Raw genomic sequence first — 27,180 nt, 5'->3', positions numbered from 1 at the left:
GGATTTCACGAAAAGTAATTGAAATATCCAGTGTGAATTTCTATAAAACTAATGGAGTTCGAAGCGTCCGCTAACACTTGAAGGCAACTCATCGCCATTCGGAGTGTGAGGATCAGACCAATCACAGCGCGTAAACTCTGTCACGTGACAAAGACTGGTAAATTTACGAATGACTTGAAGACTGCTGTTTGTAGACTACTTTTAGATGTACAGTGACTTTAAGCGGACGCTTTCGGCTGTTAGAGTTTGTTCACCCAAGGGGAAATGTTTTTGGGGTTTTACATACTCGTTTAAGCCAAGATTTATCTGGATCTCGTGGCGATTATGTCAGAAAACTGCCGAACAGGTGAGATTAAATAGCGTTTTTGATTGTGCCAGCAAAGCAGTTTGTGGTTGGAGTCGTCAGTTCCAGTCGCTACATCAGCCTGTCCGGAAAAAGAAACGTAAAGGTTATAAAGATTGGCTATTATTCGATGCTCCTTCAATTCCGAAAGAAACACTGAAGTTTCATTCTGTGGTTGTACGTCGTTTGTCTTTTAAGTGAGAATTCTTCTTTCACGATGCTATGTCTGAAGTTTTTTTTGTTTTTTTTTTGAGTGTTTTGATAGTTATCATCAATGTTATTTTACCGATAAGTAGCTGTTGTCATTCACAAAGCGCTGCTCACAAAATACAACCATAAAGCTAATGTCAGAAGTTACAAAGAAAGGTGACGTCAATTTATTAGACTAATTAAACATTTGGAAACCTAAATTACTTTTTTTGGAGTCTAGAAATGAGTATAATGTGTTAAATATTTGCTTTAAGTTCCACGTTAAACTTACAGTCAAATACTTGAGGTACTTTCTATGACACTAATGCATGGTGAATAGCCAGCTATAGACAGGACAAATACTATTCTGTTTACTTGATTTTTTTTAATGTTTAGTTTGCTCCTCTGACGTCATTAACGTTACTACACATCCATAATAAGTGTACAACAATTCAGCTGGAACATTAAATATCCTAAATTTGATGAATTTAAGGAAAACATATGCATACATTACCCATCATGCATTACCCATCTCTCTCTTTTTTTTACCCATCCAGGCAGCAGGGCAGCTTGTTGAGTTCAGGGGCCTGGTGGGCTGCTGTGCTTCCTGACTGCTGGGATGATACGGAAGAGCAGAAGCAGCAGCAGCAGTGGTGGTGGTGGTGAGATTAAACACACCCAGGGTCTGCCACGACATACCTCCAGGTCACACTCAGGATCTCTCTCAGCCAGGTCCACCAAAACCTGGCATATGGGCCGAAACTCCAAGATTCCGAATCCATTGAGCAGCATGGGGCTAATGGCCCACATGGTGGGGGCACCAGGCATGGACCCAGAATATGTTATGCAGTTGGTTAATGATGTACGGTGGTTTGCTGATGTGTTGCTCAACCTCAAGGAGGCTTTCCAGTGGAAAGGTGAGTTATGCAGGAGCTGGAATGTGAAGATATTTGTGCAGGAGATGTGGAGGTCAGTTAAAGGGAAAATAAAATGACACAGTTACAGAGAGAAATTTAATACTTTTAGACCATACTACGTTTTTCATGTATTCTATGAGTCATAGTCAAAAAAAATTGTTTCTAATGACACATTTTTAATGCCACTTTCCTCACGTTCACTTCTACTTTTGCTGGAATTTAAGATATCCCACAAGGTTTTTTAATGCGTGTCGTGGGGATGTGCTGCATTCAGGTGACAGTTTGACAAACAGGCATTCAAAGCATGGTACTTTTTTTTGTCATACTGAAACATATCTCTGTGTAGGTTCTGTCATCCAGGCTGAGGTAAGTCAAGAAAAAAACAACAACAAAAAAAGTCAACGAGACTAGTTTAAAGTTAGTTGAAAACAAACAAACCATATGCAAGCCAAGTTGACTTTTTTTTTATGTTCTTAGATAGATAGATAGATAGATAGATAGATAGATAGATAGATAGATAGATAGATAGATAGATAGATAGATAGATAGATAGATAGATAGATAGAGATAGATGGATTCAAACAATAATTAGTTACCCATGTATCAATGCAATTACTGCTTTTTAAAATAATGTTAAAAGTGAAGATATTTCTTTGTAACATTAACAGTCTGTTTGTCTTTAATAGTCTGCTTGTTTGGACTCAATGTCCAGGAAGAGTTTCTGTCTAGTTGTGATATTACAGATAACCAAAACCTGAAGTTGGCTATCGCTACGAACAGACAGAACACCTGTGGAGTGTCAGTTTATAATGTGATAACAATCTCAGTCCTGACATGCTGGAGCGATTGCAGTGTTATTACTGTTAATATTAGAACTACACACAAATCCAAAAGAGTACAGCAGATGCACATTGCTATCTCAGTTAGATTTATTCCTTTTTGATTAAACAAACAGTTAAACAAATGGTTTTACAGTATTTACAAGGCTTAATGGGAACACACTTCTTGTTGTTTGACACTGTAATTTATTCCTTAAATAATGATAAAACGAAAATTAAAATCAAGGGTTTAAATGTAATGTAAAAGTGATATTATTACATAGTTTGATATATTTGTTAATTTGGAAAAATTTAACATTGCTTCCAATATTTTTGACTACATCACTCGAGTTGTTCAACAAGAATTTCCCTTTGTGATCTGGAATAGTAATGTGAGACTGTCATAATTTAAACCACTACTCCTTCCGTTCTGTTAAAAGCTGACGGAATACACACACACACACACACACACACACACACACACACACACACACACACACACTGAGATTCAACTGAAGGTCTGGCAAAGGGAGTGAGTTGTTTAGCCATTCCTATGGCTGGAGGAGTGAGGCCTCTGTGAGTGAGTGCCTTGGCTCGCAGCGTGCTGTGTTGCTCTGAGCCATCACAAAAGTATTTGTGATATTTGCGGCCCAGATGGCGATAGCTGTGTTACTGTATGTCGACGTGAAATCATGCTATTTGACCCCATGACGGTTTTTAACCATTTTCCTCTTGGATTAATAGCTCGTTTTAATTATTCAGTTTTGTCTTTGGTACACAGCAGTTTGGTGGAACAATATAGATACTGGCCAGTATTCATTTTTCTACGACTTTCTACTACAAATTATTACTAGAGCATCCTGACAGTAACAAGCCTCCATGTGGTTGAGGTAAGTTTCAGGATCAAGGCCACAAAAGAGGAGGTTGGCGAGACAAATGCCAGCTCTTATGTTATTTTTTCATATTTGCAAAGTTCTGTTACTTGAGTACTGTGTGAATCAGACAACAAGACCTCTTTTTTTTGTTTTGCTGAACGGCATGCACACAGTTGTGTTGTGGTAAGATTGTATTCCCATTGTAAAAGCAAGTTTGTCTCTTTTTCATAAGTCCTTCATATATGTAGTTTAGCAAAGAACAGTTTTGTTTTGTTTTCTGTTGAGGGCACCCAACAGTTTATAGCTGGAGGTACACTCAGCATATTTGGTTATTGCAATCCCACAAAGGGGAGTTCTGTCAGGGGCTGTGAGCCTGAATTAGAGAGACGCCCCCACGTTGACATCTAAAATTCAACACGTATAAATTCCACATGTTCAGATTGTAGAATGGATTTGTGCTGTCTCCCACAAGCTCTCAGTCACAAGATCATTAATAATAGGTCAAAGTCCTTTTATCAAGCAGGTGCATTTTTAATAAGGTGCTTCTATTACTGAAGGATTTCATGCGCAGAGACGTCCTTCAATGTTTGGTCATATTTGATGTGCAATCTGACTTTCTAAAATGAACAAGAACATGAGTCCTTGCATTGATCATTAAGCAAAAGCAAACTTTTCTTCTTTCATTCTATGTTTTTATGGGCACACAGTACTTTTTAAAGCATTTTGAATTGTGCTCTAATTTTGTTTCTAGAACCCACTGAATATGTAACCCGAAGCACTCAGCTCTGCATAACACTCAAAATTAAATTTGGTTGTTTATTCATTTCACTTAGTTTTAATTTGTTCTAAAATTTGATTTAGCAAATTGAATTTGATATCGACTTGCAAAACACAATCACTTAGTGGTACATTACACTAGCTAATTAAATAATTTACTCATCCCAAGTTTCTAAATTATGTGATGATCAACATAACATTTATTAATTTTGGTTCAAGACTACTTCGTTTCACCGAATGTCAGGGCTAATGTAGCAATACAATTGGAATTCATTTAAAAGTCCAAGATATTTTACTTCCTAAAAGGTAGTGAGTCTGTATTACTTCACTGAAGACAGTTTGGTTAATGGTTTTAATCAGGATGAGAAAGGAGTCCTCCACACACAGCCAGACTGCCGGCCCCCTCCCATCCCCCAACTCTCCTGCATACTCAACATTCCTTTAGAACAAATGTTCACTTGTAGCTTTAGTGCCCTCAATAGACTACTAGTAGGTGTGAGGCAGACTGACTTAGAAAAGTCTAAAAATTATCATTAGATTTGTAGTCAGAAAATGCACACACTAGAGGCCACAAGGGACCAAAGCTGTTCTTTCTTTGACATTTTAATTTAAGTGTGGAGAATAGAATTTATTTTATGGAATCAAACTTAATTTTTACATTGTAACATAATGAATATACCAATTTATTTATTTATTCACTCACTGGTCTCTGGTGAATTATAATCTCTGTGTTACCAAACCGTCGTGGATGGATTTTTATAAAATGCAGCAGTTGTTCAAGCTCATGTACTGAGAACAACTTTCTTTCATTTCCCATGGTTTTGCTATTTGGTGCCCATACAGTAATATAAAAAGCTATATGCAACCTTTTATTTAAGAAATATTGATGAAACTACACAAATAATGGATTGTTTTTATGAAAATAAAAGAATAGGATTAAGTGCTGATAAATGTTTGACAGAAGTTACACATATGTTACAGCCTAACTAGGCTGAACAAAATGAAAAATTGTCATTAAGGTGCAACAACAGACTTTCTCCGAGGCTTATTTGCTCAAGAGAGGCTGTGTTCCTAATTGAAACCTTTTAACTTCACACCAGCTGTTTTATAGTTCCACCTCAGGCTATACAAAACACGCCACAGCATTGTTTAGGAGTATGAGGTTTAGTGCTTATTTAGTTCTCTCAAATTGTGAAATATATTTCCTCATATTATTTCAGTCGGACTTGACAAGTAAATGATGGAACGATTATTATTTACTCAAGCAGATGATGTGATAATTAGTCAGTCAGAACATTGTGGGGATTTAGACTCTTCAGAGAGATTGTGATCAGGGAGCCACAATTAGATTCTCTGACTAACAGCAAAACACCAGACACTGGTGGTGGCGGCTGATGACTCTGTTGGGGCTGATTAACTAAAGAAGGCAGTGATTCTCTGAAGAGTGGACAGTTATGTGGAGGAGGAAGGTGCACATAATGGTGACATTAAATAACTAGCAGTGCATTGAGAATCAGATTTTTGAATACAGCACTATTATGGTGAAATTCTGAAGGTGTGTTGCTGTGCGATTGGATAGATATGACCAGCTGTAGAAAACAGCTGATTTATCAGTTGAGATAATGACTGATGTATAAAAAAATCAATTGTAGTGTAAGAATAAATAAGAAATCTTTCCTGAACTGAAACAGATTTACATCTCAGAGAAGAATATAGCAGCATATCTAGTTACTGTAGTTAAAAAGCCCTTTCATTGAAGAAAACTTGCTTTTTTGAGTTGTTGTTTCAATAATGATACTGATAAGATCTGTCTGTACACCAGTCAAACCACATTGTTCTATGGCTCTCCTCCCCAGGCCATAACTATTCTTTTGGAGCTGTATATGATCAGATATTTGGTAGTTATAGATCTACTCTGTGTCCCTTTTTTATATTTGAGTTGCAGTATACAGTAATAAAAATTTTAATTTGTGTGATTCATCTAATCAAATGATCAAATCCTTGAACTTAATTCATAAAATAAATTGACACTTTAAAAAAAAAACATTTTCAAAAGATTATTACCCAGTTTACTGGCCTCTACGCTCACATAACTCTAAAAGACATATCGGGTAACAGCTACTACAAATCTCTCCTGTTCTCATACAAGTGCCTCTGTGCCAACTGAAGTGTCGACTTGAGGCTGGTGCCCGAAATCGAGAGAAAAGCCACTGGTTTAATGACCTGCTGCTCTCAGGAATAAGAAAAAAGAAATTTGTCAGGCAGTAAATTTCCCCCATGATGCTGAAGGATGTTTTTGTGTGAGCTTGTGGTTCAGTGTTTCCTGGGGTGGGATTTATGGTTATGGGTGCTGGATGTTTGTGTACAAGATTGGTCGTGGCGAGAGGTAGATTGGTCAGTGGAGTTCCTGCTAGCAGGAGATGTCACTGCTGGCACTAGAGCAGACTGCTTAAATTTACAGCTTTGGATCGGGCCTTCTTGTAAAGGGGGCCAATGCTGGTGAGACTGTTTTCTGTCGAAAACCAGAAACAGTCAATGTCATGCTAACTTAGCTTTGAATTAGGAGGCTAAACTAAAATATAATGGCTGATTCAATAAATTCCTTTTTGCACATCTTATACAAATCTTTTTTTCATTTTTGATATTACAGTTCCCAAAACCATCCATGGCCAACTTGCGAAACTGAAGTCATCCTGGAATGCAAATACAATATTTAGTTATTAGTGGAACAAATAATAACAAATTTTGCTCTTGGTAGTGTTACACCCTTAAGTGACTAAAGTACTCTTCTCTTTAAACATCTGAGTAACTTTTCAGGCAAAAATGTGAAATATTATATAGATTCTGTTGTTTATATTTAATAGTAAATTTAATATTTTTGACCTTTTGGTCAATCTTTGAAAACATATTTTAATGCTACCTTTGCATCAACACATAATGATGAATTGTGGAATTAATGGACTCGTTATTTAGTAAAGTGTGCTAAATGATTAAATAAAGCACAGGAAGGAAATAATTTGCTCTATCCATATTAAGGTCATACAAACATGTGAAGCTCAAACAAAATAATGTAGTATAATGTTAAGTTTCTTAATGGTCAGAAAACATTGTTTTGAGTCATTGTGCACAAGCTTTTAGTTCCTGTTCTACCTTTCTGCTTTGTCTCACTTCCCTGTGTGTTGGACATGCAGCCCGACTGTGAGGCCGAGAGACTTGAGAGTAGTTCACCAGTAAAGTAGGCAGCTGTTTATGGAGTGCCTACTGTTTACTGTCTGGATGATGTTCAGGGTCTGTTCTGTCTCTAAACAAGGGAAAGACATGGTAAAGATTGAGAGGCACCCACAATCGCTGTGTTTGTTTGGACAGGGTGGAGAAATCAGTGTTTGGAGAATCCTGGCCAAACAGTTCCACCTGTTGCTTATCTGAGGGTGCACAACAATGGAAGTAGAGGCCTAGATGGAGTCTTCCTTTTTTATCTGGCCTTGTGTCTTTTGATTGGTAAGACTTGTGTTATAATGCCTGTGCAGGTTTATGACTACAGGTTTGTTTGTTTTTTCGTGTTTTGGGGGGATCCTTTTGGCTAATGACTGAGTCATGGAGTATGTGTATCACCACTCTGGAATGAGGTAGATGTATATACTGTACATCCAAAAGTAAACCTGAAAACCATCTGTGTCTGCAAATGCAAGTCTGTCACCCTCCCTTCAAGATGCAAGGAGGTGGAGGGATGCTGCAGGAGAAACATTGCTTCCCTGTCCTTTTATTAAATCCCTGCGGCTGTTTTCCAAGTAGGTCTGTGTCACTAGAGGTGTTGAGGCCTGTTTCATGTGGAGCACATCGCATGTCCAGACAGGCTGTTTGATTGCTGTTGTTATCAGGGGGAGAATGGAGGCTATAACCTCTTACAGCCCACCTGAAGAGATGGATTGGATTGGTCATTGTCTGTAGCAGACAAACAATGAGCTCTGTTAAACACAGTGGTTTGGAGAATTGACCCAGTATTTTTTTTTGTATTACTTGACATTGTTATGTAAACTCTCAAAGTTGCAAATCAACATCGCCCTAAGAGGTAGGGAAATTTTGAGATGAAGAGAACATATGAAGCAGACGAGCGTGAAGTTCGGCTGGATCAGCAGCTTGTAAAGAATGATCACACAGCCTTGAGATGTGTTGGCTTTTGCAGGGGGTCCTCCTTCGTCTGTTGTTTGATGCTATTGTTATAACAAAACTGCTCACCGCTGAATTTTACCAGCCTTCTCGCAGTTGTGTCTGCAGGCTGCAGTGAGCAAAGACGCTCTCATACATTTCAAAGAAGAAACCCCCACACATTAATGTATTTCACGCACATGTGTGCATGTGAATGTGTGTTTATATACAGTATGTGTGTGTGTACAGTATGTGTGTGTGTGTGTGTGTGTGTGTGTGTGTGTATATATGTATACAATATACAGTATGCCCTCGCGCATTCGCGCATCAAAGCTTGCGACTTCACCTCATTGCGGATTTTTGGTCGGCTGTCACGTGATACTGTACGCGCATTCTATTGGTTGACGGCATCTGGAAGTGCGCTTCATTCCGTCAGTCTCGGACTTTTGTTAGACACAAAAGTGCTTTAATCAGTCTATCAGTGTGGGACAAGGTAATACAGATAGAAGGTGGTGTAATATCTGTACGGGGAGGGTTCATAAACGTTTAAATTACCGTAAATAATAAAATAAATAGTTTGTCGCTTGATCGTGGATTTCTTAATTGCTAGTTGTTCCTGGAACACATGAACCGCAAAGAACAAGTGTGCACTGTACACACACCTACACACACACACACACACACACACACACACACACACACACACACACACACACACACACACACACACACACACACACACACACATACAGTGCCTTGCGAAAGTATTAGCCTCCCACAAGAACATTTTGACATTTTGCCACATTTCAGGCTTCAAACTTAAAAATAACTAACTGAAAATATTTTTCATGAATCAACAACATGTGAGACACAATTGTGAAGTGGAACCAAATTTATTCAACATTTGAAAGTAGGATGTGCAAAAACTATTGGCCTCTCAGCTCAGCCAAACGACTCCAGAAGTTCACTGATGACTTCTGAATGATCCAATGTTGACCTAAATGACAACAGTGACAAAGAGAGTTCACCTATGTGTCATTTGGTCTCACATTTGCACATCCTACTTTTCAGTTTTTTATTTGTAAACACACACATACACACATGTACAGTGCGCCCTCATTCCTCGCAGGTAATGCGTTCCAGGGGAGCTGGAACCTATCCCAGCTGTCATATGGAGTGAGGCGGGGCAAACTCCAGGCGCAAAGCCAGTGCACTGCGGAGCTACACAGAGACATACAACCACGCACACACACACACACACACACTCCTACGGGCAATTTGGAACAGCCAATTAACCTATATCTCCCCACCTATATATTTGAATAAGCTCACTTGAAAACCTCACACTGTCACATTTTAACTCCACCCACTACCTGTTAATCAAGCGCCCAACCAATCATGGTGCCCAAACAATCACGGCGCATCTGCTAGAAGGAACAGCAGAAGGAGAAACTGTGGTTTGCTGGTCTGCAAGACTTTGTCTAACCATTAGATGGCAAGATGTAAGCAAAGCTGAGAATTTGACTTATCAGCGAAGATTGCCCTTCTCCAGTCCTCTATGGTCCAATTCTTATGGTCTTTTGCAAACCTCATCCTTGCTCTCTTTGTTTCTCCTTGATGAAGGGCTTTTTTCTAGCTTTACACGACTGCCCCTGGCCCTAGGAGCCTGTTTTGCCATGCATTTCACCCCAGCTTCCATTCGCCATTATTTTTGTAGGTCACTTGATGTCATCCTACGGTTCCTGAGTGACATTTGAATGAGTTGGCAGTCATCCCAGTCAGTGGAGAGTCATTTTCGCCCTCTGCCAGCCTATAACTTTGTTGTCCCCAATGCCTGCAGCTTGACCTTGTTCTTATGAATCACTGTCTAAGAAATTTTAAGGATTGAAGCAAACTGATAATAAATGTATCTCTCTGCCAGATAAATCCACAAATGAATACATCTTTTCCTCACTCAAAATGTTTCTTTTTCAACTCTTTTGGCACGGTCAGTAATTATTTTTTATACCAATTTCTTTTGAGCTACCATTAGTACTGTTTTGCCATTGAGCTGGGCCATTGCAAGAGCATATTGATGACCACAGCAGTAGTTTTTATGCTTTTGCTTGTTAAACAAGGCTTGGTTCAGGTGTTAATCAATACCTCATTAACTAGATAAAGGTGAGCTTGTGTTGTACATGTACACGTATTAATCTGGAGTTGTAGGTGAAAGATTAACAATTGTCTAAGCAGCCTAATTAGAGAAGAAGTATAACTCCTTTCAGGAAAACAGGCAGGATTTTATCCACCACTATTTCCCGGTACTTTTGGGACGTCCAAAGAAGTAATTTCAGCTAATGCAGGATGTGTTTTTGACCCACATTGCAACTCTGCTTTCAGTATCATGGACAAGATTTCTGCTCTAAAGCTTGTTGTGAGGCTTTGTATCATTAAATTAAAGAGTATAAGATTAAATTGTTTGTTGCTATCCATTTGTTAATTTCATTGCTACTATTCTAACACTGTGTGGTTTACCATTTTTGTCAACTGCCATTGTGACAGTAAACAATAAGGTTGAATTTTTGTTACATTGTGTGCTTCTTTTAATCCATTTTGGTTTCATTTTGAAATTTTGACAGTAGACTGAAAATATGTATTTATAACAATATTTATATCTGCATGGGCTTTTCTTTCTTAAAAAGTTCTTCCCTCTTGTTTGTCAAAGCACCACTTTTTCTGACGATGTTGTGCACATTCATAGTTTTGCTTTTGACTTTTGATTTCGTCATCTTACTGTATCATTATCAAATACTTCATTTCTTATTCCTGTGTGCTACCAAGACTCAAGACTGATTACTTGTCACATACATGAGCAGCAGTGAAATGCAAATATGAAAATGACAGTACTGTGCATAGGATAAAACGATAAAATAGGGAAAAAGAATAGATAAAATAAGTTAAAATAGAATGTAAATGCCAATATAAATATAAAGATATATCTTAGTGGGAGTTTGGTATCCGTTTGACCTGATGGAATAAAATCCTCTATAGTAGGAGGTGTGGTGTGTGTCTCTGAGGATCCGATTCACCCTGGTCCTACAATGTCTGGTGTAGACATTCTGGAGTAAGGGCAGTGCTGTGCAGGTGATGCACTCAGTACGTCAGGCGACCCTATTCAGGATCTTCCTGTCCTGGGAGCTACAGTTGCCGTACCAGTGGTGACGTTCCCCAAAAGTATTTACCCTACTATGACAGCATGGAGGAGATCTTAAGTTTGCCCAGCCACCATGATCCATTTTTAAGTTCTTCTTTCTTCCATTTGGTTTACTTCTTTTGTTATATAACTTATTTCAAACCGTCCGAGAATTCAAACTATTCAGTGAAGTACTTTCAGTGAAGTAAATGGTGGTTTTCTACCAACTGCTTCTGTAAGAACTCAACCTTAGGACCTTGCTACACAAACACAGATATTTAAAATGCATTTTTACTCACGACTAAAAAAGAGTATATCCACTTGAGTATGAATGATCTCCGTCCACTCTGACGTTGACACCTGACACAAAAAGTGTCAGCTGTCAATGTTGTGGATTAAATGATGACACCCTTCACTTGTGTGTGATAGGCCAAAAGAAAGCTCCACTGTAGGTAAGGGCTAAGTTTAGAAAAAGTTCCACACCAGTAATTGTGATCCACATAAAACTGAAAGTCTGAATTTAACAAGACAAGTGTAATCTTTTTCCAGAGGAAATAGATGGTATTAACAAAATTACTGGCATGAATTCAAATCAGCGCTTGATCCAGGAAAATCTCAAAGGTGTGCACCAGGGAAATTCTTGTATGTCAACTTGAAAATAATTCATGTCTTTGACAATAAAATCTTCAACTTCCATTGACTAACCATTAATATTCAGATGATCTCAAGTTAGAAGGACAGGGTCAGTCAGTCAACTTCAGATTACCACCGCTGTATCAGCCGCAGCGGGTCACGGGGAGCCGGAGCCTATCTCGGCAGCATAGGACGTGAGGCGGGGGACACTCCGGGCACGACGCCAGTGTACCGCGGGAAGGACAGGGTGGTGTATCCTTAATGAAAACTTATTGCCAGTACTGGGAGGGGATTATAATGTGTATGTTGAGTTTCATGGACCTCAGTTCTTTGTAAAATAAGGACAAGGATTGTTTACAGCAGTCCATTGAATCTGTGAGATTTGAGTCAAAGAAGAAATTATTTCTTTGAACATTCCAATGAATGCAGAATTTGGTGGCCTTGATGAAAAACGGGTGGCATTATTGTTTTTAAGCAATAGGAAACAGTCTTCTCCTGTTGTTAAAAAAAAAAAAAAGTTATTTGTTACATTTTTCTTTTGGTTTTTTTCTTTTACCCAAAGAGATTAAATGTCTGTAAATGAAGTAGATTTTAGAGTGATGCTGGAATACCGTAGAACCTTTAATTGATGATTCGTAAATAGTTCAGAAGAAGAGCATCCATGGTCAGATAGATGAATAAACTTTCCTTAGCCTATGTCAATGAAAAAACGCCTTTCATTTCAGGAAGACAGATATGATGCAGTTGGTTAAGTAAGGAGACAGATGTGATCTGAATGCATTTTGTACATTCTTTCCTCCTGAAGTATCATCTTAAATCTCATTGGTAACAGAAGGTTTGGCTCCAGTGTGCCAACTATGTAATAAAAAGTGTGCTAGCAATCACGGGTGTCATTTTGTTTGCCTTTGGAAGCACACTTTTTTTTCTTTTACTACTTTTTTCACCTTACTTAAGATGAATGTGGTTGTAACGATATGCAGATAATTTGAACTATGCATAAAGTTTGCCAACATTTTATGCAAAAACAAGTTTGAATATGTTTCACCTGTGACTTCAAAAAATAAAAATGCCGCCAGTTCTGTATTCAACAGCTTCACCTGTCTGGGAATGTTATTATCTGCTTGCTTTGATAGAGATCTGTGTTACTGTCTGCCTGAAGGAAACTAAAAATAAATTTCATGATCATAGTTTTATGTTGCACAGCTTAAGCAATTCAACCTCAGTCATGCAGTGTGTACTGCTACATCTGGAGATTAAGCAGTACACACTATATTATTTGACCTGAGGGAATTTGTATGAATGATGCAAAAGGTAACAGCACTGTAGTGGTCATCGTGAAGCATGAGACAAAGAATGCCACAAATGTATTGGTCTTTCTAAACTGACTCATAGTATGTTGTTTTAGTGATGACTCCGAATAACAGATGAGTATATAGGATTGTAAACTGCGCATGGTAGTTTGACCATGGATTTAATGACGTCTTTGTGAACCTACTTCTGCCTCTATTTATTTTTTCAGAGAACTTGGATGGTCTCCAGAAGGGGGTGCAGGAACGTTTAGCAGAGTTACTCCGTGTGCTCAAGGCTGTCATTGGAAAGCACCAGACTCTTAATTCTGTGGACATTCTTGGAGCTGCTGGAACAGTCATTGCCAAGGTCAAAGGTCAGTGATTATGTGCTAGTATGTAACACAATATTTAAATATCAGGACATGGAACCAATGTGTTGTTGTTGCTGCATTAATGGTTCAGCATAATAGTTCACATAAAGGTATGGAAATAGTTTACAGTGTTGGCTTGGAGATTTTTTTTTTAAAGGTCTTTATAATTACAGGTTTTGATTATTTCAGCAACAGATTCATTCGCTACTTCATTAATCGATCCAAACATACCAATCTTGATTCACGTTTATTCTGCTGGGAATGCATGTGATACTTTCACTGAATGTAGAAATCTTTGACATCTGTGAACGTAGACATCTGCCCTATCTTCTTCGTCTTGCGTATGTCTACAGATCCTCAGCTCTGTTATATCAAACCATTTCAGCGTCTCATCGTCCAGGTTCTTTAGGCCCAAGTTGCAATTTGGTGGCCGGTATTTAGGGCAGCTAGTCAAGACGTGATCAACAGTCTTGCGGTCTCTACATTCACAGTGGGCGCTGTTCGAAAAGCCCCACTGCTGTATAGATTCTCTAAAATGTCCTACACGTATCAGGTGGTTGAGGGTTATCCACTGCTTCTGGGGAAGGTGCTCACCAGGGACATCTGTGAGGTCCTCAATGTAGTAGTGGGGTCTGGATGGTTCTGCTGCTCCCCACTGTTCCGGCCATCTTGGCTTTACCCAGGAAGCTCTGGTGTTGTCAGCTGGTGAGGTTTTCATTGGGATGTGTGGCAAATGGGCACGAGAATCTGAGGCACTTGCACTGTGGTCTCTCATTGATGGTCTTGTGGAGGAGGTGGGATTTGTTCATCTGTGCCTTCTGAGCAAGAATCAGCATACCTCCTTCTCTTCTGAGAATGTCAAAAGCATTTTGCTGTCTCTATGCTGACATACCAACCATAGATTAGATGTACCACACTGGAAGATAAAGTTTTGGCTCCTCAAGCTCATCAGAAAATGATTGGACATTCTTTTTGCTCATCAGAGGGGTTTTTCAGAGTGTAATTGTACCAGTTATGGTCATGCCATTAGAAAACAATGGTCCCAGTACGTGAATGATGCACTTTCCATATTTCACTCGAGACAAGGGGGCAGAGTCCTGGAATCAACCCACAGGATGTCCTGAGGAAGAAGTCAGTGCAGAGTTGTGCACTAGCATTCATGGCCAGAGAGCTTTGAGGCAGGGAGGGTTACAAACCTGCGTGTCTTTCAGTGTCCTCAAATGTCTCCCTACAATGTGGGGTATCCTCATCTCTATCATAGGCTGTAAATGTACAAATACTCCACCACAAATGGCATGGATTGAAATGTATGTCTTGAAGAGAAAATGGAAGCACAAAAACTAGAAAGCAAGAACTCAGCAGCCATCTAGAGCTTTTTTTTTTGGACTCACATTGTTGGGATACTATGGACAACATGAACTAGACAATGCCAAGCTGCGCAGAAAAAAAGGTAAGTGTGGTCATGATTGTGTTACATGTCGCAGAACTCAAGCTGTGTGAGTATTTCCTGTTGCGGGTAGACAGGAAGTACTCAGCTTTGACGGATTTCACTGCCTGTATCTTTCTGAAAATGTCTTTCTTGCTGAGTAAACTGTTTCCTGAAAAGGAAAGATCCATTCGCAAACTCATAGAGGATTTGCCGAACTCGATGTCTTTTGACGTGGATTGCAAAATACATGCGTGTTTCATTGCCTCATCTGTATAAAATTATAATATAAGGTCGCCAATGGGATTGACATTATACGGACATTTGAATACTGGAGGTAAATTGGCTTTTTTAAATATTCCTTGAAGTTTGTAGCAGAAAGCTTTTTCTGAATTGGTAGGAACATTGTGGGACTGTACATTCTATTTCCTGTGCCTGCTTGTGTTCGTACCATTTTGGTTTTAAGCTGTTTGCACAGCATTTCTTTAGGAAATGTGACGGTGTAATCACTCAGGGTTTTTCTGTCTCTGTCATCCAAGAAAATATCACCTCATTGCTCTTACTAAGCTGAGAAATGATTTGAAATATAATTACATAATTAAACTGAGCTATTATTTCACTTAGATACAATACTGTTCTATGTTTATATGTGGTGCTATAGTTGTTACAACCTCACCACCAAGCCGCATTCAGACCTCATTGTGTAAACTATCGTTGAATGATCCAGTGGAGGTAAGCCGTTTTGTAACATAATTTTAGTTTTGCTGAATTTGTTTTATTTCTCTCCACAGGAATTAATTTCAAGGAAGTGAACCCGGAAAACGCAAAAGCTGTGTTTGGAGAAATATATACATCTATAGACACTCTGGCATTCACGTTTGGCAATGTGTGAGTCCACTGTGTTTTTAACCCTTTGATCACCACTAGGTATTTATTCATTTTACATTACAGGAGAAAAGCTATGTTGAGTCAATGTTAAAACTTTACCATTCTGTCCAATTAAACAAAAGTATGCTGCACCTTGTTTTTACTAATCCTCTTTATATTGAATGATCACAGTTGTGACTGCATTACTTTGTAGTTTTGACACGTATCTAACCCACAGAGTTTCTGACTTCCTTATGGGAGATGTGGACAGCAGCTCAGGGTTGGGGACCCCCCAGATAAGGAAAAGCAGGGTGAGACGCCACCTCCCACCTTTTAGTCCTATGTTGTTTTTCAAAAGCTTAATTTTTAGACTTGCCAGCATTCACAAGGTTGTATTTAAGCTACTATTTTACTATGTCTTTAAAAAGCCTCAAAGACGTGCTTTTTGTTCTTAATTGGCGTGTTAAAAACTAGCTGCTTGGGATTTCTTTGATTGTATGTCTGCAATCTCCTCCTTATAGTCTCAAAATACCTTTTTACAGTCTTTTGACAATCTCTCTGTGGATCCCGAGGAGTATGTTTTGGAGAAAAATGACCTAGTGGGTAAGTTATTTACATAATTACAATTTCTTCTGAGCACATGTCAGAAGTAAATTCTGAAATGTAATTTCAGCTTTAAAAGTCCTTTAATGGTAGCGCTGTAGCCCAGGGCATCCTGGAGAGTCAGACTGCATGTTAGCTGAGTGATTTAGATTTTTGGAGTCTTGAATTTCTGAGGTGGAACCGCCTTAAACATTTACCTCCACCCCTGTTATTTCTGCTGGGTTTTTTGTCCTAGCTGCATTTTTCGCTTCACTGTTCAAATATCTGACATTCCTTGCCAGTTAAGGAGTATTTGGATGTGAGATGGGAAACATATGGGATTTTTGCTAAATACGATGTGGGCAGCTGTGAGAGGTGCATCACAGTTTAACTAGTAAAAAGGAAATAATGCTGTTGGACTATTTTAAAAGACACCTTAGTATACTCATACTCAAGAAACTTTATCCTGAACATCTTTTTTTTTCTTTCTTTTACTTCTCAAAGCATCCCTTGGAATAGCACATGTGAGACATATCAATCTATTGCCTGTTGTTAATACCACATATTTTAATCCATTATGCTTTATATGTCCATCTCCTTTGCTGAATCTTCAGGGCCAGAGTTGGTTTTGTCACGGGAGGAAGAAGTTGACTTGTTGCTGCTGAAGAATGAGAGCGGTGTGGAGTCTGCTCTGCTCTATGCCAAGGCATGGTCCAAGTATATTAAAGACCTCCTGGCTTGGATGGAGAAAAGACTGGCTATGGGTGAGATTCCACCAGTTGGATTCTAAATATTAGATGTGAAAAGATGTAATGATTGATAAGTTTTGAAATGTAATGTTATGGCAAAAATCTAAACAGTGCAAAGATATATATTTTTGTATATAAATCCTTGTGGCCCAGACTTAAACTGTTGTTGTCTGCCTTTTGATATTTAATTGGGATCAGGAGAGGGCAGACCAGTTTGTTACGCATGAATAGCTGTTTAATTGTAGAAATTCAGCTGCCTAGAAGACAACTTAGCTCAGTCTGTCAGGAATAAAGTCAACACTCCTTCATACCTTATACAAACATCGCAATGCAGAGACGTTCTACGCCTACACACATTATATAACTCCGTTACACTTAGGATTGTTATTATAATTAAAGAATCTGTTTAATACTTTACCGGGTATTTACAGGCTGCTTGCTCCATAGTGACATCCGCTGTGGAGTGGATAAAAGATCTCAGGATCAATGCCATGATTAAAGATACATATAATACATGTTATATATTAATTTTACGTATATAATAATGAAAGAACTGAAATTATTTTCTTATTAGCATGAAGTTCATGAGTGTGAAGTCTAGTTACTTGGGGCCATCATCATGCAAATGATTCTAACTATACTACACAGGCTCTTACCAAAAAATGTGAATAATTAAACAATAAAACAGTGTGACAGATATTGATAATCCATTATTTTTTCTTATGAATACCTTTCTTTCAGATGTTGAATATGCTAAAAACTATGCTAAAATGGCTGAATCTGCGAAAGCACTTGCCAGTCAACAGGTATCAGTACAGACATTTGATTTGAATGCTTTGTGTTTAATGTTTTTATGAGTAACTTTAAAATTCTTATGCATATATTCATTTCTTTGTTCCATTTCTCCAAGGACTACATGCCTTTTAGTGATACTTACATTTCCACTTTCAAGAATGACATTGAATACAGACAGCTGTTTATCCAAACTGCAATGGCTCTTCAAACAAACAAATTCATACAGGTGAGAGTGCCAAAAAGTCCTTGATATGCTAATCCAACCATTCAAAAACCACAGGAGTACCGCTGACCCTATTGTTGCATTCAGATCTGCCTCGGGAAACACAGGCATTAATTCAAGCTCTCAGGGATTAACTAAAAGATTGGAATGGCCTGTTATAAAATCAAAATTTTTTAGAGGGAAATGGGCATAACTATGTATTTTTTGTAAAATAATTTGTAGTTTTTACTTGACTGTTCAAAACTGTAACTTTTTAATTTTCCCAATCTTTTTTTACTTGTTCTCATTCTATTTTCAGTCTTATCTTCGAAACAGAAAACCTTCCTGTAATCACCTAGTCAACAAACATTGATGATTCTTAAATCTTGTTATTTATTCTTCCTAGTGTGAAGCTTTTGAAAGTCAGCCTGTGAATAAAAAATGTGTTGAAATTATTCACTTCATTCTAATTGTTGAATTTTCTCAGCCTCTCCTTGCCCGTAAGAATGAATTGGACAAGTTAAGGAAAGACATCAAGGAGAAGTGGCAGAGGGAGCAAAAAAAAATGGTATGTAACAAGCTCCTTTTTAGATAATAACTTATAGACCTATAGTCTATAAGTCATACACCTATAGCGTTGCTGCTCATCTCTTAGTGTATTACAGGCAAGGCAGCATTCCACAGCAGATGCTACAGTGGCGTTATTCAGTCTGGGGAATGTTAATTACATTGTCAAAAGCACAAACCCAACTTTAAATTTGCATCATCTTGTTCAGCTATTTCTGTAGATTCTACTCATTCTCTATATTTCACTATAAATTTTAAGTCTGTATAATCCATAAAGGTTTGTAAATAAAAATAAAAATTTGCACATATTTTACATATTGTGGATATTTGTTTGATTCTGGCAGCAAGAGGCAGATGCAACCTTGCGTAAAGCACGAGTACTGAAGGCACAGAGGAGAGAGGAGTACCACAAAGCCCACTCGTCTAGCTACCGCTCCCAGGAGGAGCAGCCTAATATTGGCAACAAGCAGTTAGAGAAGAAAAGGAGACTGAAGGAGGAGGCGCTACTGAGGGTAGGTAGAATAAAAGACAAAATGAGAAATATTAGATGGAGTTTTCACACCAGTGAACTTTCTGTCTTTCGTAGTTCCTAGGTTGTCTCTGAGCAATGTATCACAGTTGGATTTTTGCATTATCTTTGTACTTAGCGTTTTAACGACACATACCTTTTTTCTGGACAGGCAGAGGAGGCCCAGGACCAGTACCAGAGCTGTGTGGCTGATGCAGGTGTCAGGAGGATGGATCTGGTCAATGCCAAGACCACCATTCTCACTCAGATCCGAGAGATCATCTTCCAGTGCGACCTCACACTCAAGGCTGTGAGTAGAAGACACAGCAGTCAGCTAACAAAACAATTCATGGATAATCTAATGGCATTGTTTCTAAATAGAAAAATTGCTTGTGTACAGTGAATCAGAAAGACATAGCCTAACCACCGATATTTAAAACCAAAAGCCAGAAAATTTGTTTCAAAAATTTTTCAATACAGAGTTACTAAACAACTACAATCACTAAAATCTTTAGTTGATATATTTATATAATTCATTCATTCATTGTCAATCGCTTCATCCGCTGTGATGGGTTGCAGGGAACTGGAGTATATCCCAGCCGACTGAGGGCATGAGACAGGGGAAACTCCGTGCACGACACCATTAATACTTATGATAGTAATTGTGATAAAATTTGTTCTTTATTTATAATTATAATCAATTATGAAATATTAAGTCTTAATGTCAAATGCAATTTTTCTATGATCTGTGATTTATTGATCTTTGAGTTTGATGCTCGGTCAGTTTCTCATTCAACCAATTATTTTTATTCACTGTCTCCCTAATTATATATTTTTTAAAATCTTCCTATAGGTGACAGTGAACTGGTTTCAAATGCAGCAGGCACAGACTGTGTCACTACCATCTCACTACCAGGCCCTGAGTGAGAGTGCCAAGTTATATGAACCAGGTGAATGCTACGCCGAATTTGTCCGAAGGCTGCCCAGAAACCTGCCTAAGGAGCGTGTGCATTCAGACTCCATCTCCTCTGACAATACCAGGTACCAGAAATTGTGGAAAGCAACTCTGCACTCAGCAATGACGTTATTAGCTTTGTTAGCATTCGTTGAACACTTTTTCCATCTGATTTTTTTCACTTGGGAGTAGAATGAGTTAAAACCTTTGTTAAATGAGCCCATCTGAATATTCAGTTTTACTGGAAAGTGCTTCTGAATATCTTGAAGCTCATTTTAGAAGTTCTTAAAGCAAAGGTAACAGTGAGTCAGAGTGGAAGGAAGTGAGAGACAGAGAGACAGAATGCTTGTTGAATTTGTTGCCCTTCCTCAGGAAATATCTGTGGTGCAAGCTGAAGGCAGCAGGAGAGATTCTGAGCGTGAGAGTTTGGCTGTCCATAAGACTTTATCTTGATTGTTAAAGCAGTGTCAGAATCAGCTTTCTCTAAATGCACCACTTCTTGAAAAATTAGCTCTGCTGAACAACTTCACATTCTATTTACTGTGTTAATAAGGTTAGTAATGTTATTGCAATGCCAATAGCTATAGTAATATAGTATATGGTATATACAGTATAGTATAGTATTTGAGTCACAGTAGTTGACACTGACTAAAAATAGCCCCAAGCTTTGGGGCAAATTTGAACTGTACTGTTCAAACAGCATTTTTAGCATAATTACAATTACAACATCTGTTATGTTCAAAATACTTTGGTGTTCTACAGTGCATCTCAGCTAGCCATTTATAGATTGAAGCATTTAATCTATTACAAGACAATTAAGTTAAAATTATCCAATTGGTCATGCTTTTTTATGCCTGCTTGGTGTGGTTTACCAAAATAGATCGAAAAATGAAAGTCATACTTTAATTTTTAGTGGAGTCTCTGGCGTTCATTTACTGTCTTCACAGATCTGTGATATAGTAATAATGAGCTTTTGGACAATGCAAATTTTTCATACTGATTAATGTATGTTACATAACCTTAATTGCTGGATTTGTGTCCACAGGTATGTGTTTAACAAAAGGTCAGTAGGCAGCACTCATTCCTCCCACGGCAACCTGTCGCAGGCATCCATTGCTTCTTGTGACATTCTGAGTGGAGACGAAGTGGACAGTCCCCTACACCAGCCTGCAATTATCAGTGAGCAGAGGTCCAGCAGCAGCTCAGACATACAAGGTGCCCACTCACTCAGTTACTAATGTGATTTGAGGATGGTCACAAGCTGTAGACAGTGGAAAATATCCCATTTGTTGGACAGTCAAAGCTGGTTTGTCAGATCAGCATGAAAATGTACCTTTTTATAGTTACATGAACATTTTAGGGACTTTCTCGTGTCTTCATCAGTAGACATTTTCCCTCTTTTAAAATTGACTGATTTTGACAGAATATCACTAAAAGCATATCTATCACATACTGTTTTTGTTTATGTTTGTGACTGGTAGCCTGTGTGTTTTTTTTGCAGTATTGAGAGGCCAGACCACCCTGAGAACTTGGGCCTCTGGTAGTCAGGGGAGCCATGGTGGGATGTGCAGTGATTCTGAAAGTGCAGGAGGCAGCAGTGAGTCAAGGTCCATGGACTCTCCCACTGCCAGTCCAGGTAAGAGGATTCCGTATATTTTTATTCATGGAAAAGGTGTTGCTGTAGTTTGATTGTAGTTTTTTTTTTTTTTTTTTGAGTTTAACTAACTCATAGACCCTAACCCTATTCTTGTATTTGTGCACTTACCTCTATAGTTGTACACACATTGTACGAAGCTATAAAATATTCAACTATATATGTACACTTTAGCTGTTCTCATTTTTGCCCCAGTATATTGTACCTGGCTCCGGACTATAGTGACTGCATTTTTATCATTAGCCCTTAAAGAGTGTGTAGAAATTCAGGACTTTTCTACATGTGTACAGGTGATTTCAAAAGACGACTGCCGAGGACCCCATCCACTGGGACCATGTCTTCTGCTGATGACCTGGATGAGAGAGAGCCTCCCTCACCCTCAGACAATGGTAAGGCACATGCATACAATGTATGCGCCGTCTTTATGAGTATGTTCCTCATCCGAGCCAAAGGCATGGTATCAGTTTTGGGCTTGTAACTGCCATCCAGTCAATATATTCAGTTATGTGAAAGAGAAAAGAAGAAGTGAGGGACAGTACTGATCATCTTTTATAAAGTGTTTTTATGGTCTCTGCTTTGGGAGGGTTTGTTTACTGTACATGAAATTCTTTTACGCCTGGTGGAACTGTATTTCGGTGGTTGTCATGTTCGCTAACCAGCAGTTCTGATTTTCAGATCTTGCAGAAATGGTGACAGAGACGGCCAGTTCTCCTGGTCCCTTTCGAAATGCTCAGATGTCCAAAGCTGCTCAAACCCATAAGCTGAGAAAACTCCGAGCTCCGTCGAAGTGTAGAGAATGTGATAGTCTGGTGGTGTTCCATGGAGCCGAGTGTGAGGAGGTAAATATCTGCTTTACATATATTTTATTAGGATCTACGGATGGTAGTATTTCACAAAGACTGTTAAGGTGTGTCTTGATGTATCATAAATGTAAGAGGTGAATGTTAAGTGAAGGCTGCAGATTTGCATTCTAATATTAAACATTTTTACGAACCTGCAACAATAAGTGCCAAAAACATTTTGGATCTGTTGTTATATTTGAAAAAGAACTGTAAAATTTCAGGTTCATTCAATTGACCAAGTGTTTTTTTTAATGAGCTCTGTCTGTTTTCCTTTGACAGTGCTCACTGTCTTGTCATAAAAAGTGTCTAGAAACTCTAGCTATCCAGTGTGGGCATAAAAAGTTGCAAGGCAGACTGCAGCTGTTTGGCATCGACTTTGCCCAAGCAGCAAAGAACAGTCCAGATGGTATCCCTTTTATTCTCAAGAAATGCACGTCTGAGATTGAAAACCGAGCCCTCAACATCAAGGTAAATCTAGATTTTAACACTTGAGATTCATTAATATCAATTGATATATTAGATTGAAGAATGTTTTTGACCTATACCATAACCTGGAAATATTTTTAACTGCCTGAAATGCCAAAGTTTGGGTTATGTACATAATATTAAATTGTACCTGTACTCTGTTTTTCCCCCACAGGGAATTTATCGCGTTAATGGAGCCAAATCTCGTGTTGAGAAGCTTTGTCAGGCTTTTGAAAATGGGAAGGACTTGGTTGAGTTGTCTGATCTCTCACCTCATGACATCAGCAATGTCCTCAAGCTCTTTCTCAGACAGGTAGTTCTACAATATTCAAACAGTTGTAAATTAGTAGGAAACCTTTGATTAAACATAATATTACTGTATATTTTTTGTAGTACTGGACAAATAAATTATTTTACTATGATAGGTTTTATTTTAACAGGGCTTTGTGGGTTATATTATGCAGTGTAGTTTTGTAGCGTTTTAAAATAGCTAAAAATTAATACACATAAATGCATTCATATATAAACTTTTTTCAGCCTCTATGAGTTGGTAGATTGATACATTTTTCATTGTGTAAAACACTCCTGTTTCCACTCTGCATCCAGTTACCAGAGCCATTGATCCTGTATCGATATTACAACAACTTGATTGGCCTGTCCAAAGAGTGCCAGAGTGTGATTGTGGAGGAGGCCGACCAGCCTCTGGGCTCCCAGACAGGAGAAAGAGGAGGGAAGAGCATCCAGCTAAACAGAGTCCTTCTCAAGATCAGAGACTTTCTCCACCAGCTGCCTACAGCCAACTACAGGACTCTGCGCTTCCTTATGGCACATTTAAACAGGTAAGACCCAGTCACCCAGGAATTGTCAATTATAAGGATTCTTGTCTTTCTATAAATATACTGATGCACAAACTTCCTCATTGGACAAAAAGGGAAACAGATATTTCCCTTTATCATAGAGGAATAATGACAAGAGACACAAATGTCTGTAAATAAGACCATGTGACACCAGCTTCCACATTTTTGAACTAAAATTCTGCACATTTCTTTATTTACTGATGATTTTTACAGAAGCGGTTATACCATCATAGAAAAGAGAAGTGGTTACTACTGTTAGCAGTTTGTAACAGATTTCACAAACGGCTGCCACTGAGGTTTGATCAGTAAAAATCTTCCCATGTTGACATGGAAGTTAACAACAGATTTGGCAATTTTAACGTGAGAAAATGTCAGATGTTTGATTCTGAGCCGATTTATGAATCAAATACTTCAACAGTCTTTGAGATGACTTTTCAGAATGACAGATCTTTAATGTTGTTTTCGTCGACAGAGTTATTGAGCAGGCAGAAGAAAACAAGATGACCGCAAGTAACCTCGGCATCATCTTTGGCCCCACACTCATGAAGCCACGGCAGACAGATGCAGAGGTGTCCCTCTCCTCCCTGGTGGATTACCCGTACCAGGCCCTGATGGTGGAGCTCCTAATTCGCCACTTCCAGATAATCTTTGATGTGTCACTTTTGTCTGGCTCTGACATCACCACCGGCCAAGCATCGCCGAGACTCACCCCCCAAGAGAAGCTGCAGCGACTCAGCCGACACTCTGCCTCCCTGACAGACATCAAAGAGGTGAGGAGGGATTTCAAGGGTGTGACTGGGATGCACTGGGTTTGCAGTGGAGGCAACAACCTGGAAGATGGGATCAACACTTAAATTACAACAGTGGTGCTTTTCTATTGTTGTTGCATTTCCTTTAATTTTATAGTGATTAAAGTTTTGACTAAGCATTTATTATATAATCTTATGTTTTAAATAGTTACTTATGCTTTAGGTCACCATCTGATTCGTAGAATTAAGGGGAAGTAACTCAGGAACTAACTTTTTAGGTGCCAAAGTCTTTGAAAGCTCTACTGTGTAAATGAAACACATAAAATAAAAACTTGTTGTTAGTTCAAAGAAAGCTGCCTCACTAATAGTTAAAAAATTAGAGCAGAGATCAATTAAAAGGACTATAAAGAGTAATAGCTATTGATCTTTGTTCTTGGTTCTTTCTGACTCTGATTTATAGATTTGCGAAATGATGGTGGAGTTCTGTTTTAGCAGTTATGTTAATTATGTTAGATATGTGTGATTACAAAGTAATTGGTCATTTTTACATGGATGCACAGATTGTAATTTAATTGGTAATGTCTTTGCAGAGTGCTAAAGTGTACAAAAGATACTCGTCTGTGATCCCATCCTCACACATTCTTAATGAGGTTCAGGAGGTCCAGCCAGGAACAGACAGAACAAAGATGTCACCAGTGGACGGATTTAACAGAGCGCAAACGTCAAGTGGAGGAGAGGCCCAGAGGTCAGGATTTCCTTTCAGTCGTCCGGGCGTCAGCATCCCACCTTCAAAGATCCAGCTCCGAACGCAGCGCGCCAGGCATGTGTCTCGACCGATCAGCATGCCACTAGAACATCTGCCCACCCCAGCACAGATCAGCGAGAGGAATAACTGTCACACTGCTGCTGATGTTCACATCAGCTCTACGGATCGAGACCCTGTTTCTGAAACTATAGAAGAAATGCCAGAAACAGAAAAAGCCGGTCAAAGTGGCTCGTCTAGGGTCAGCACATACTACATCACTCCTTTCATTGACACACAAGCAATGCAGAGGAGAACATGGGACAGGAAATACAAGCATTATGATGTTACGCCCAGGACTGCTATGATTGTGGCCAACATGCCATCTGCCAGCTCTGCAGTACAACCTGTGAAAGGAACATCATTGATTACCTTTAGCCCAGCAATAACCACCTCCTCTGCAGCTGCTACCACGAGTGTGAGCGCCATGTTTTCGAACAACCCCCATACAGCGTCAGTTAAACCAGCGGGGACATCTCAACAGGACAGTGAAACAGCTGATTCAGTAAGTGGGTGCAGAAGTTCACCACATTTTCCTCTTATGCTCAGAGCACCAAGAACTTTGCAGCCTCCCCCTGGAACTTTCTACAAGCCCCCTGCTTCCATGAACAGCAGAGCGAGGACACTTCCACATTGCTCTTCTGTTCCCACCACTACCGCTGCTTCAATACCCACCCCCACCAAACCTGCAGAGGTAGGCCTGCCACCTCCTGCTCTCACAAACCTCCCACCGACACGACTCCAGACACAGGATTCCATTGACAGTGCCATTGACCCTGGGGCCTCGACCTCATCTACTCTTTCACCCCCCCAGTCACCTCCCCCTAGCAGTCCAGAAGACCTCAGCCCCCGTGAGACTAAACCTGCTAACCAAAGACTGCTACCTCGCAGACTGCAGGAGCTCGAACACAGAGAGGCTCATTTTGTCTGACACCAAAACAATCATCTGTAAATATCAATGTATCATTCTGGTGCTGGGAAAACAGTTTCTATCATGTATGCTGAGAGCTTAATTATACACCATGGAAGTGTTCAAAGTACTAATATATTGTATTTTACATGTTTGTGTCAAAATGCCTCACAAATAGTCAAAAAAGCAACAGCTTGTGTGATGCTATTATTGAATGTTTACATTTTTTAAATATCAGATACATTCATTATCTATTTTATTGTCAAACAAAGTTTTCCAACCACTAATCATGATTATAAACCTCCTTTTTTGAACTGAACAGTATGGTTTGATTCATTACAAAATGTTTTATTGTAATCACGCAATGCACTTAATGCTGGTTCCAATGTTGCCTTTTATGTTAAAATTTGATTTTGTTTTGTGTTCCACCAAAACAAAACCCAGCTGATAGTCATTTTAACATGACGGTTTCAATTTTAAATGTTTTTACATTTTACCTTTGTGGTTGGTACATATTTTTCTCATTATGTAAACCATATGTATCTGTTTACATTTTTATATGCATTTAGTAATTTTGTCCCATCACATTATTGTGACTGTAAGGAAGAAAAATGACAGGCAACAGTATTTGATGCTAATTAAAATGTAGTTACTCTTTTTTTATGGAGTTGTTTTTTACTTATTTTTTTTAGATCTCTATTCCGTGACAGTTTTTATAAA

The 27,180-nt window shown here is 38.8% G+C and overlaps 1 protein-coding gene across 5 annotated transcripts; it reads left to right on the top strand.

Annotated features, from left to right (window-relative positions):
• The first annotated feature begins 187 nt into the window (after window positions 1-187).
• Window positions 188-27,123, top strand: LOC137612859 (rho GTPase-activating protein 29-like). 5 transcript variants are annotated; one of them, XM_068341607.1, is made up of 22 exons: window positions 188-346; window positions 1,090-1,449; window positions 13,390-13,533; window positions 15,748-15,844; window positions 16,062-16,134; window positions 16,366-16,426; window positions 17,020-17,169; window positions 17,896-17,960; window positions 18,065-18,175; window positions 18,639-18,719; window positions 19,063-19,230; window positions 19,399-19,536; window positions 20,080-20,267; window positions 21,227-21,396; window positions 21,683-21,817; window positions 22,126-22,224; window positions 22,511-22,674; window positions 22,957-23,145; window positions 23,318-23,455; window positions 23,749-23,981; window positions 24,472-24,769; window positions 25,339-27,123. In XM_068341607.1, the coding sequence occupies exons 2-22, from the start codon at window positions 1,152-1,154 to the stop codon at window positions 26,479-26,481; spliced, it is 4,143 nt and encodes a 1,380-aa protein (XP_068197708.1). In that variant the 5' UTR covers window positions 188-346; window positions 1,090-1,151; the 3' UTR covers window positions 26,482-27,123. The 5 variants fall into 5 exon arrangements, with proteins under 5 accessions (XP_068197708.1, XP_068197709.1, XP_068197712.1 ...); XM_068341608.1 differs by lacking the exon at window positions 188-346 and adding an exon at window positions 356-449; XM_068341611.1 differs by lacking the exons at window positions 188-346; window positions 1,090-1,449; window positions 13,390-13,533 and adding an exon at window positions 13,860-14,980 and having other exon boundaries at window positions 15,748-15,883.
• Window positions 27,124-27,180: the final 57 nt, after the last annotated feature.

This window comes from Antennarius striatus, chromosome 18, assembly GCF_040054535.1.
Source record: "Antennarius striatus isolate MH-2024 chromosome 18, ASM4005453v1, whole genome shotgun sequence".
Lineage (NCBI taxonomy): Eukaryota > Metazoa > Chordata > Actinopteri > Lophiiformes > Antennariidae > Antennarius > Antennarius striatus.
This window is presented reverse-complemented; position numbering and strand designations above follow the sequence as displayed.

Excerpts from the sequence above, each read along its gene's own strand:
- LOC137612859 (XM_068341607.1), top strand. The coding sequence starts at position 1,152 with ATGATACGGAAGAGCAGAAGCAGCAGCAGCAGTGGTGGTGGTGGTGAG. Across the intron at positions 18,176-18,638 it reads AAACAAACAAATTCATACAG|CCTCTCCTTGCCCGTAAGAA; the intron begins GTGAGAGTGCCA and ends GAATTTTCTCAG. Across the intron at positions 23,982-24,471 it reads CTTATGGCACATTTAAACAG|AGTTATTGAGCAGGCAGAAG; the intron begins GTAAGACCCAGT and ends TTTCGTCGACAG.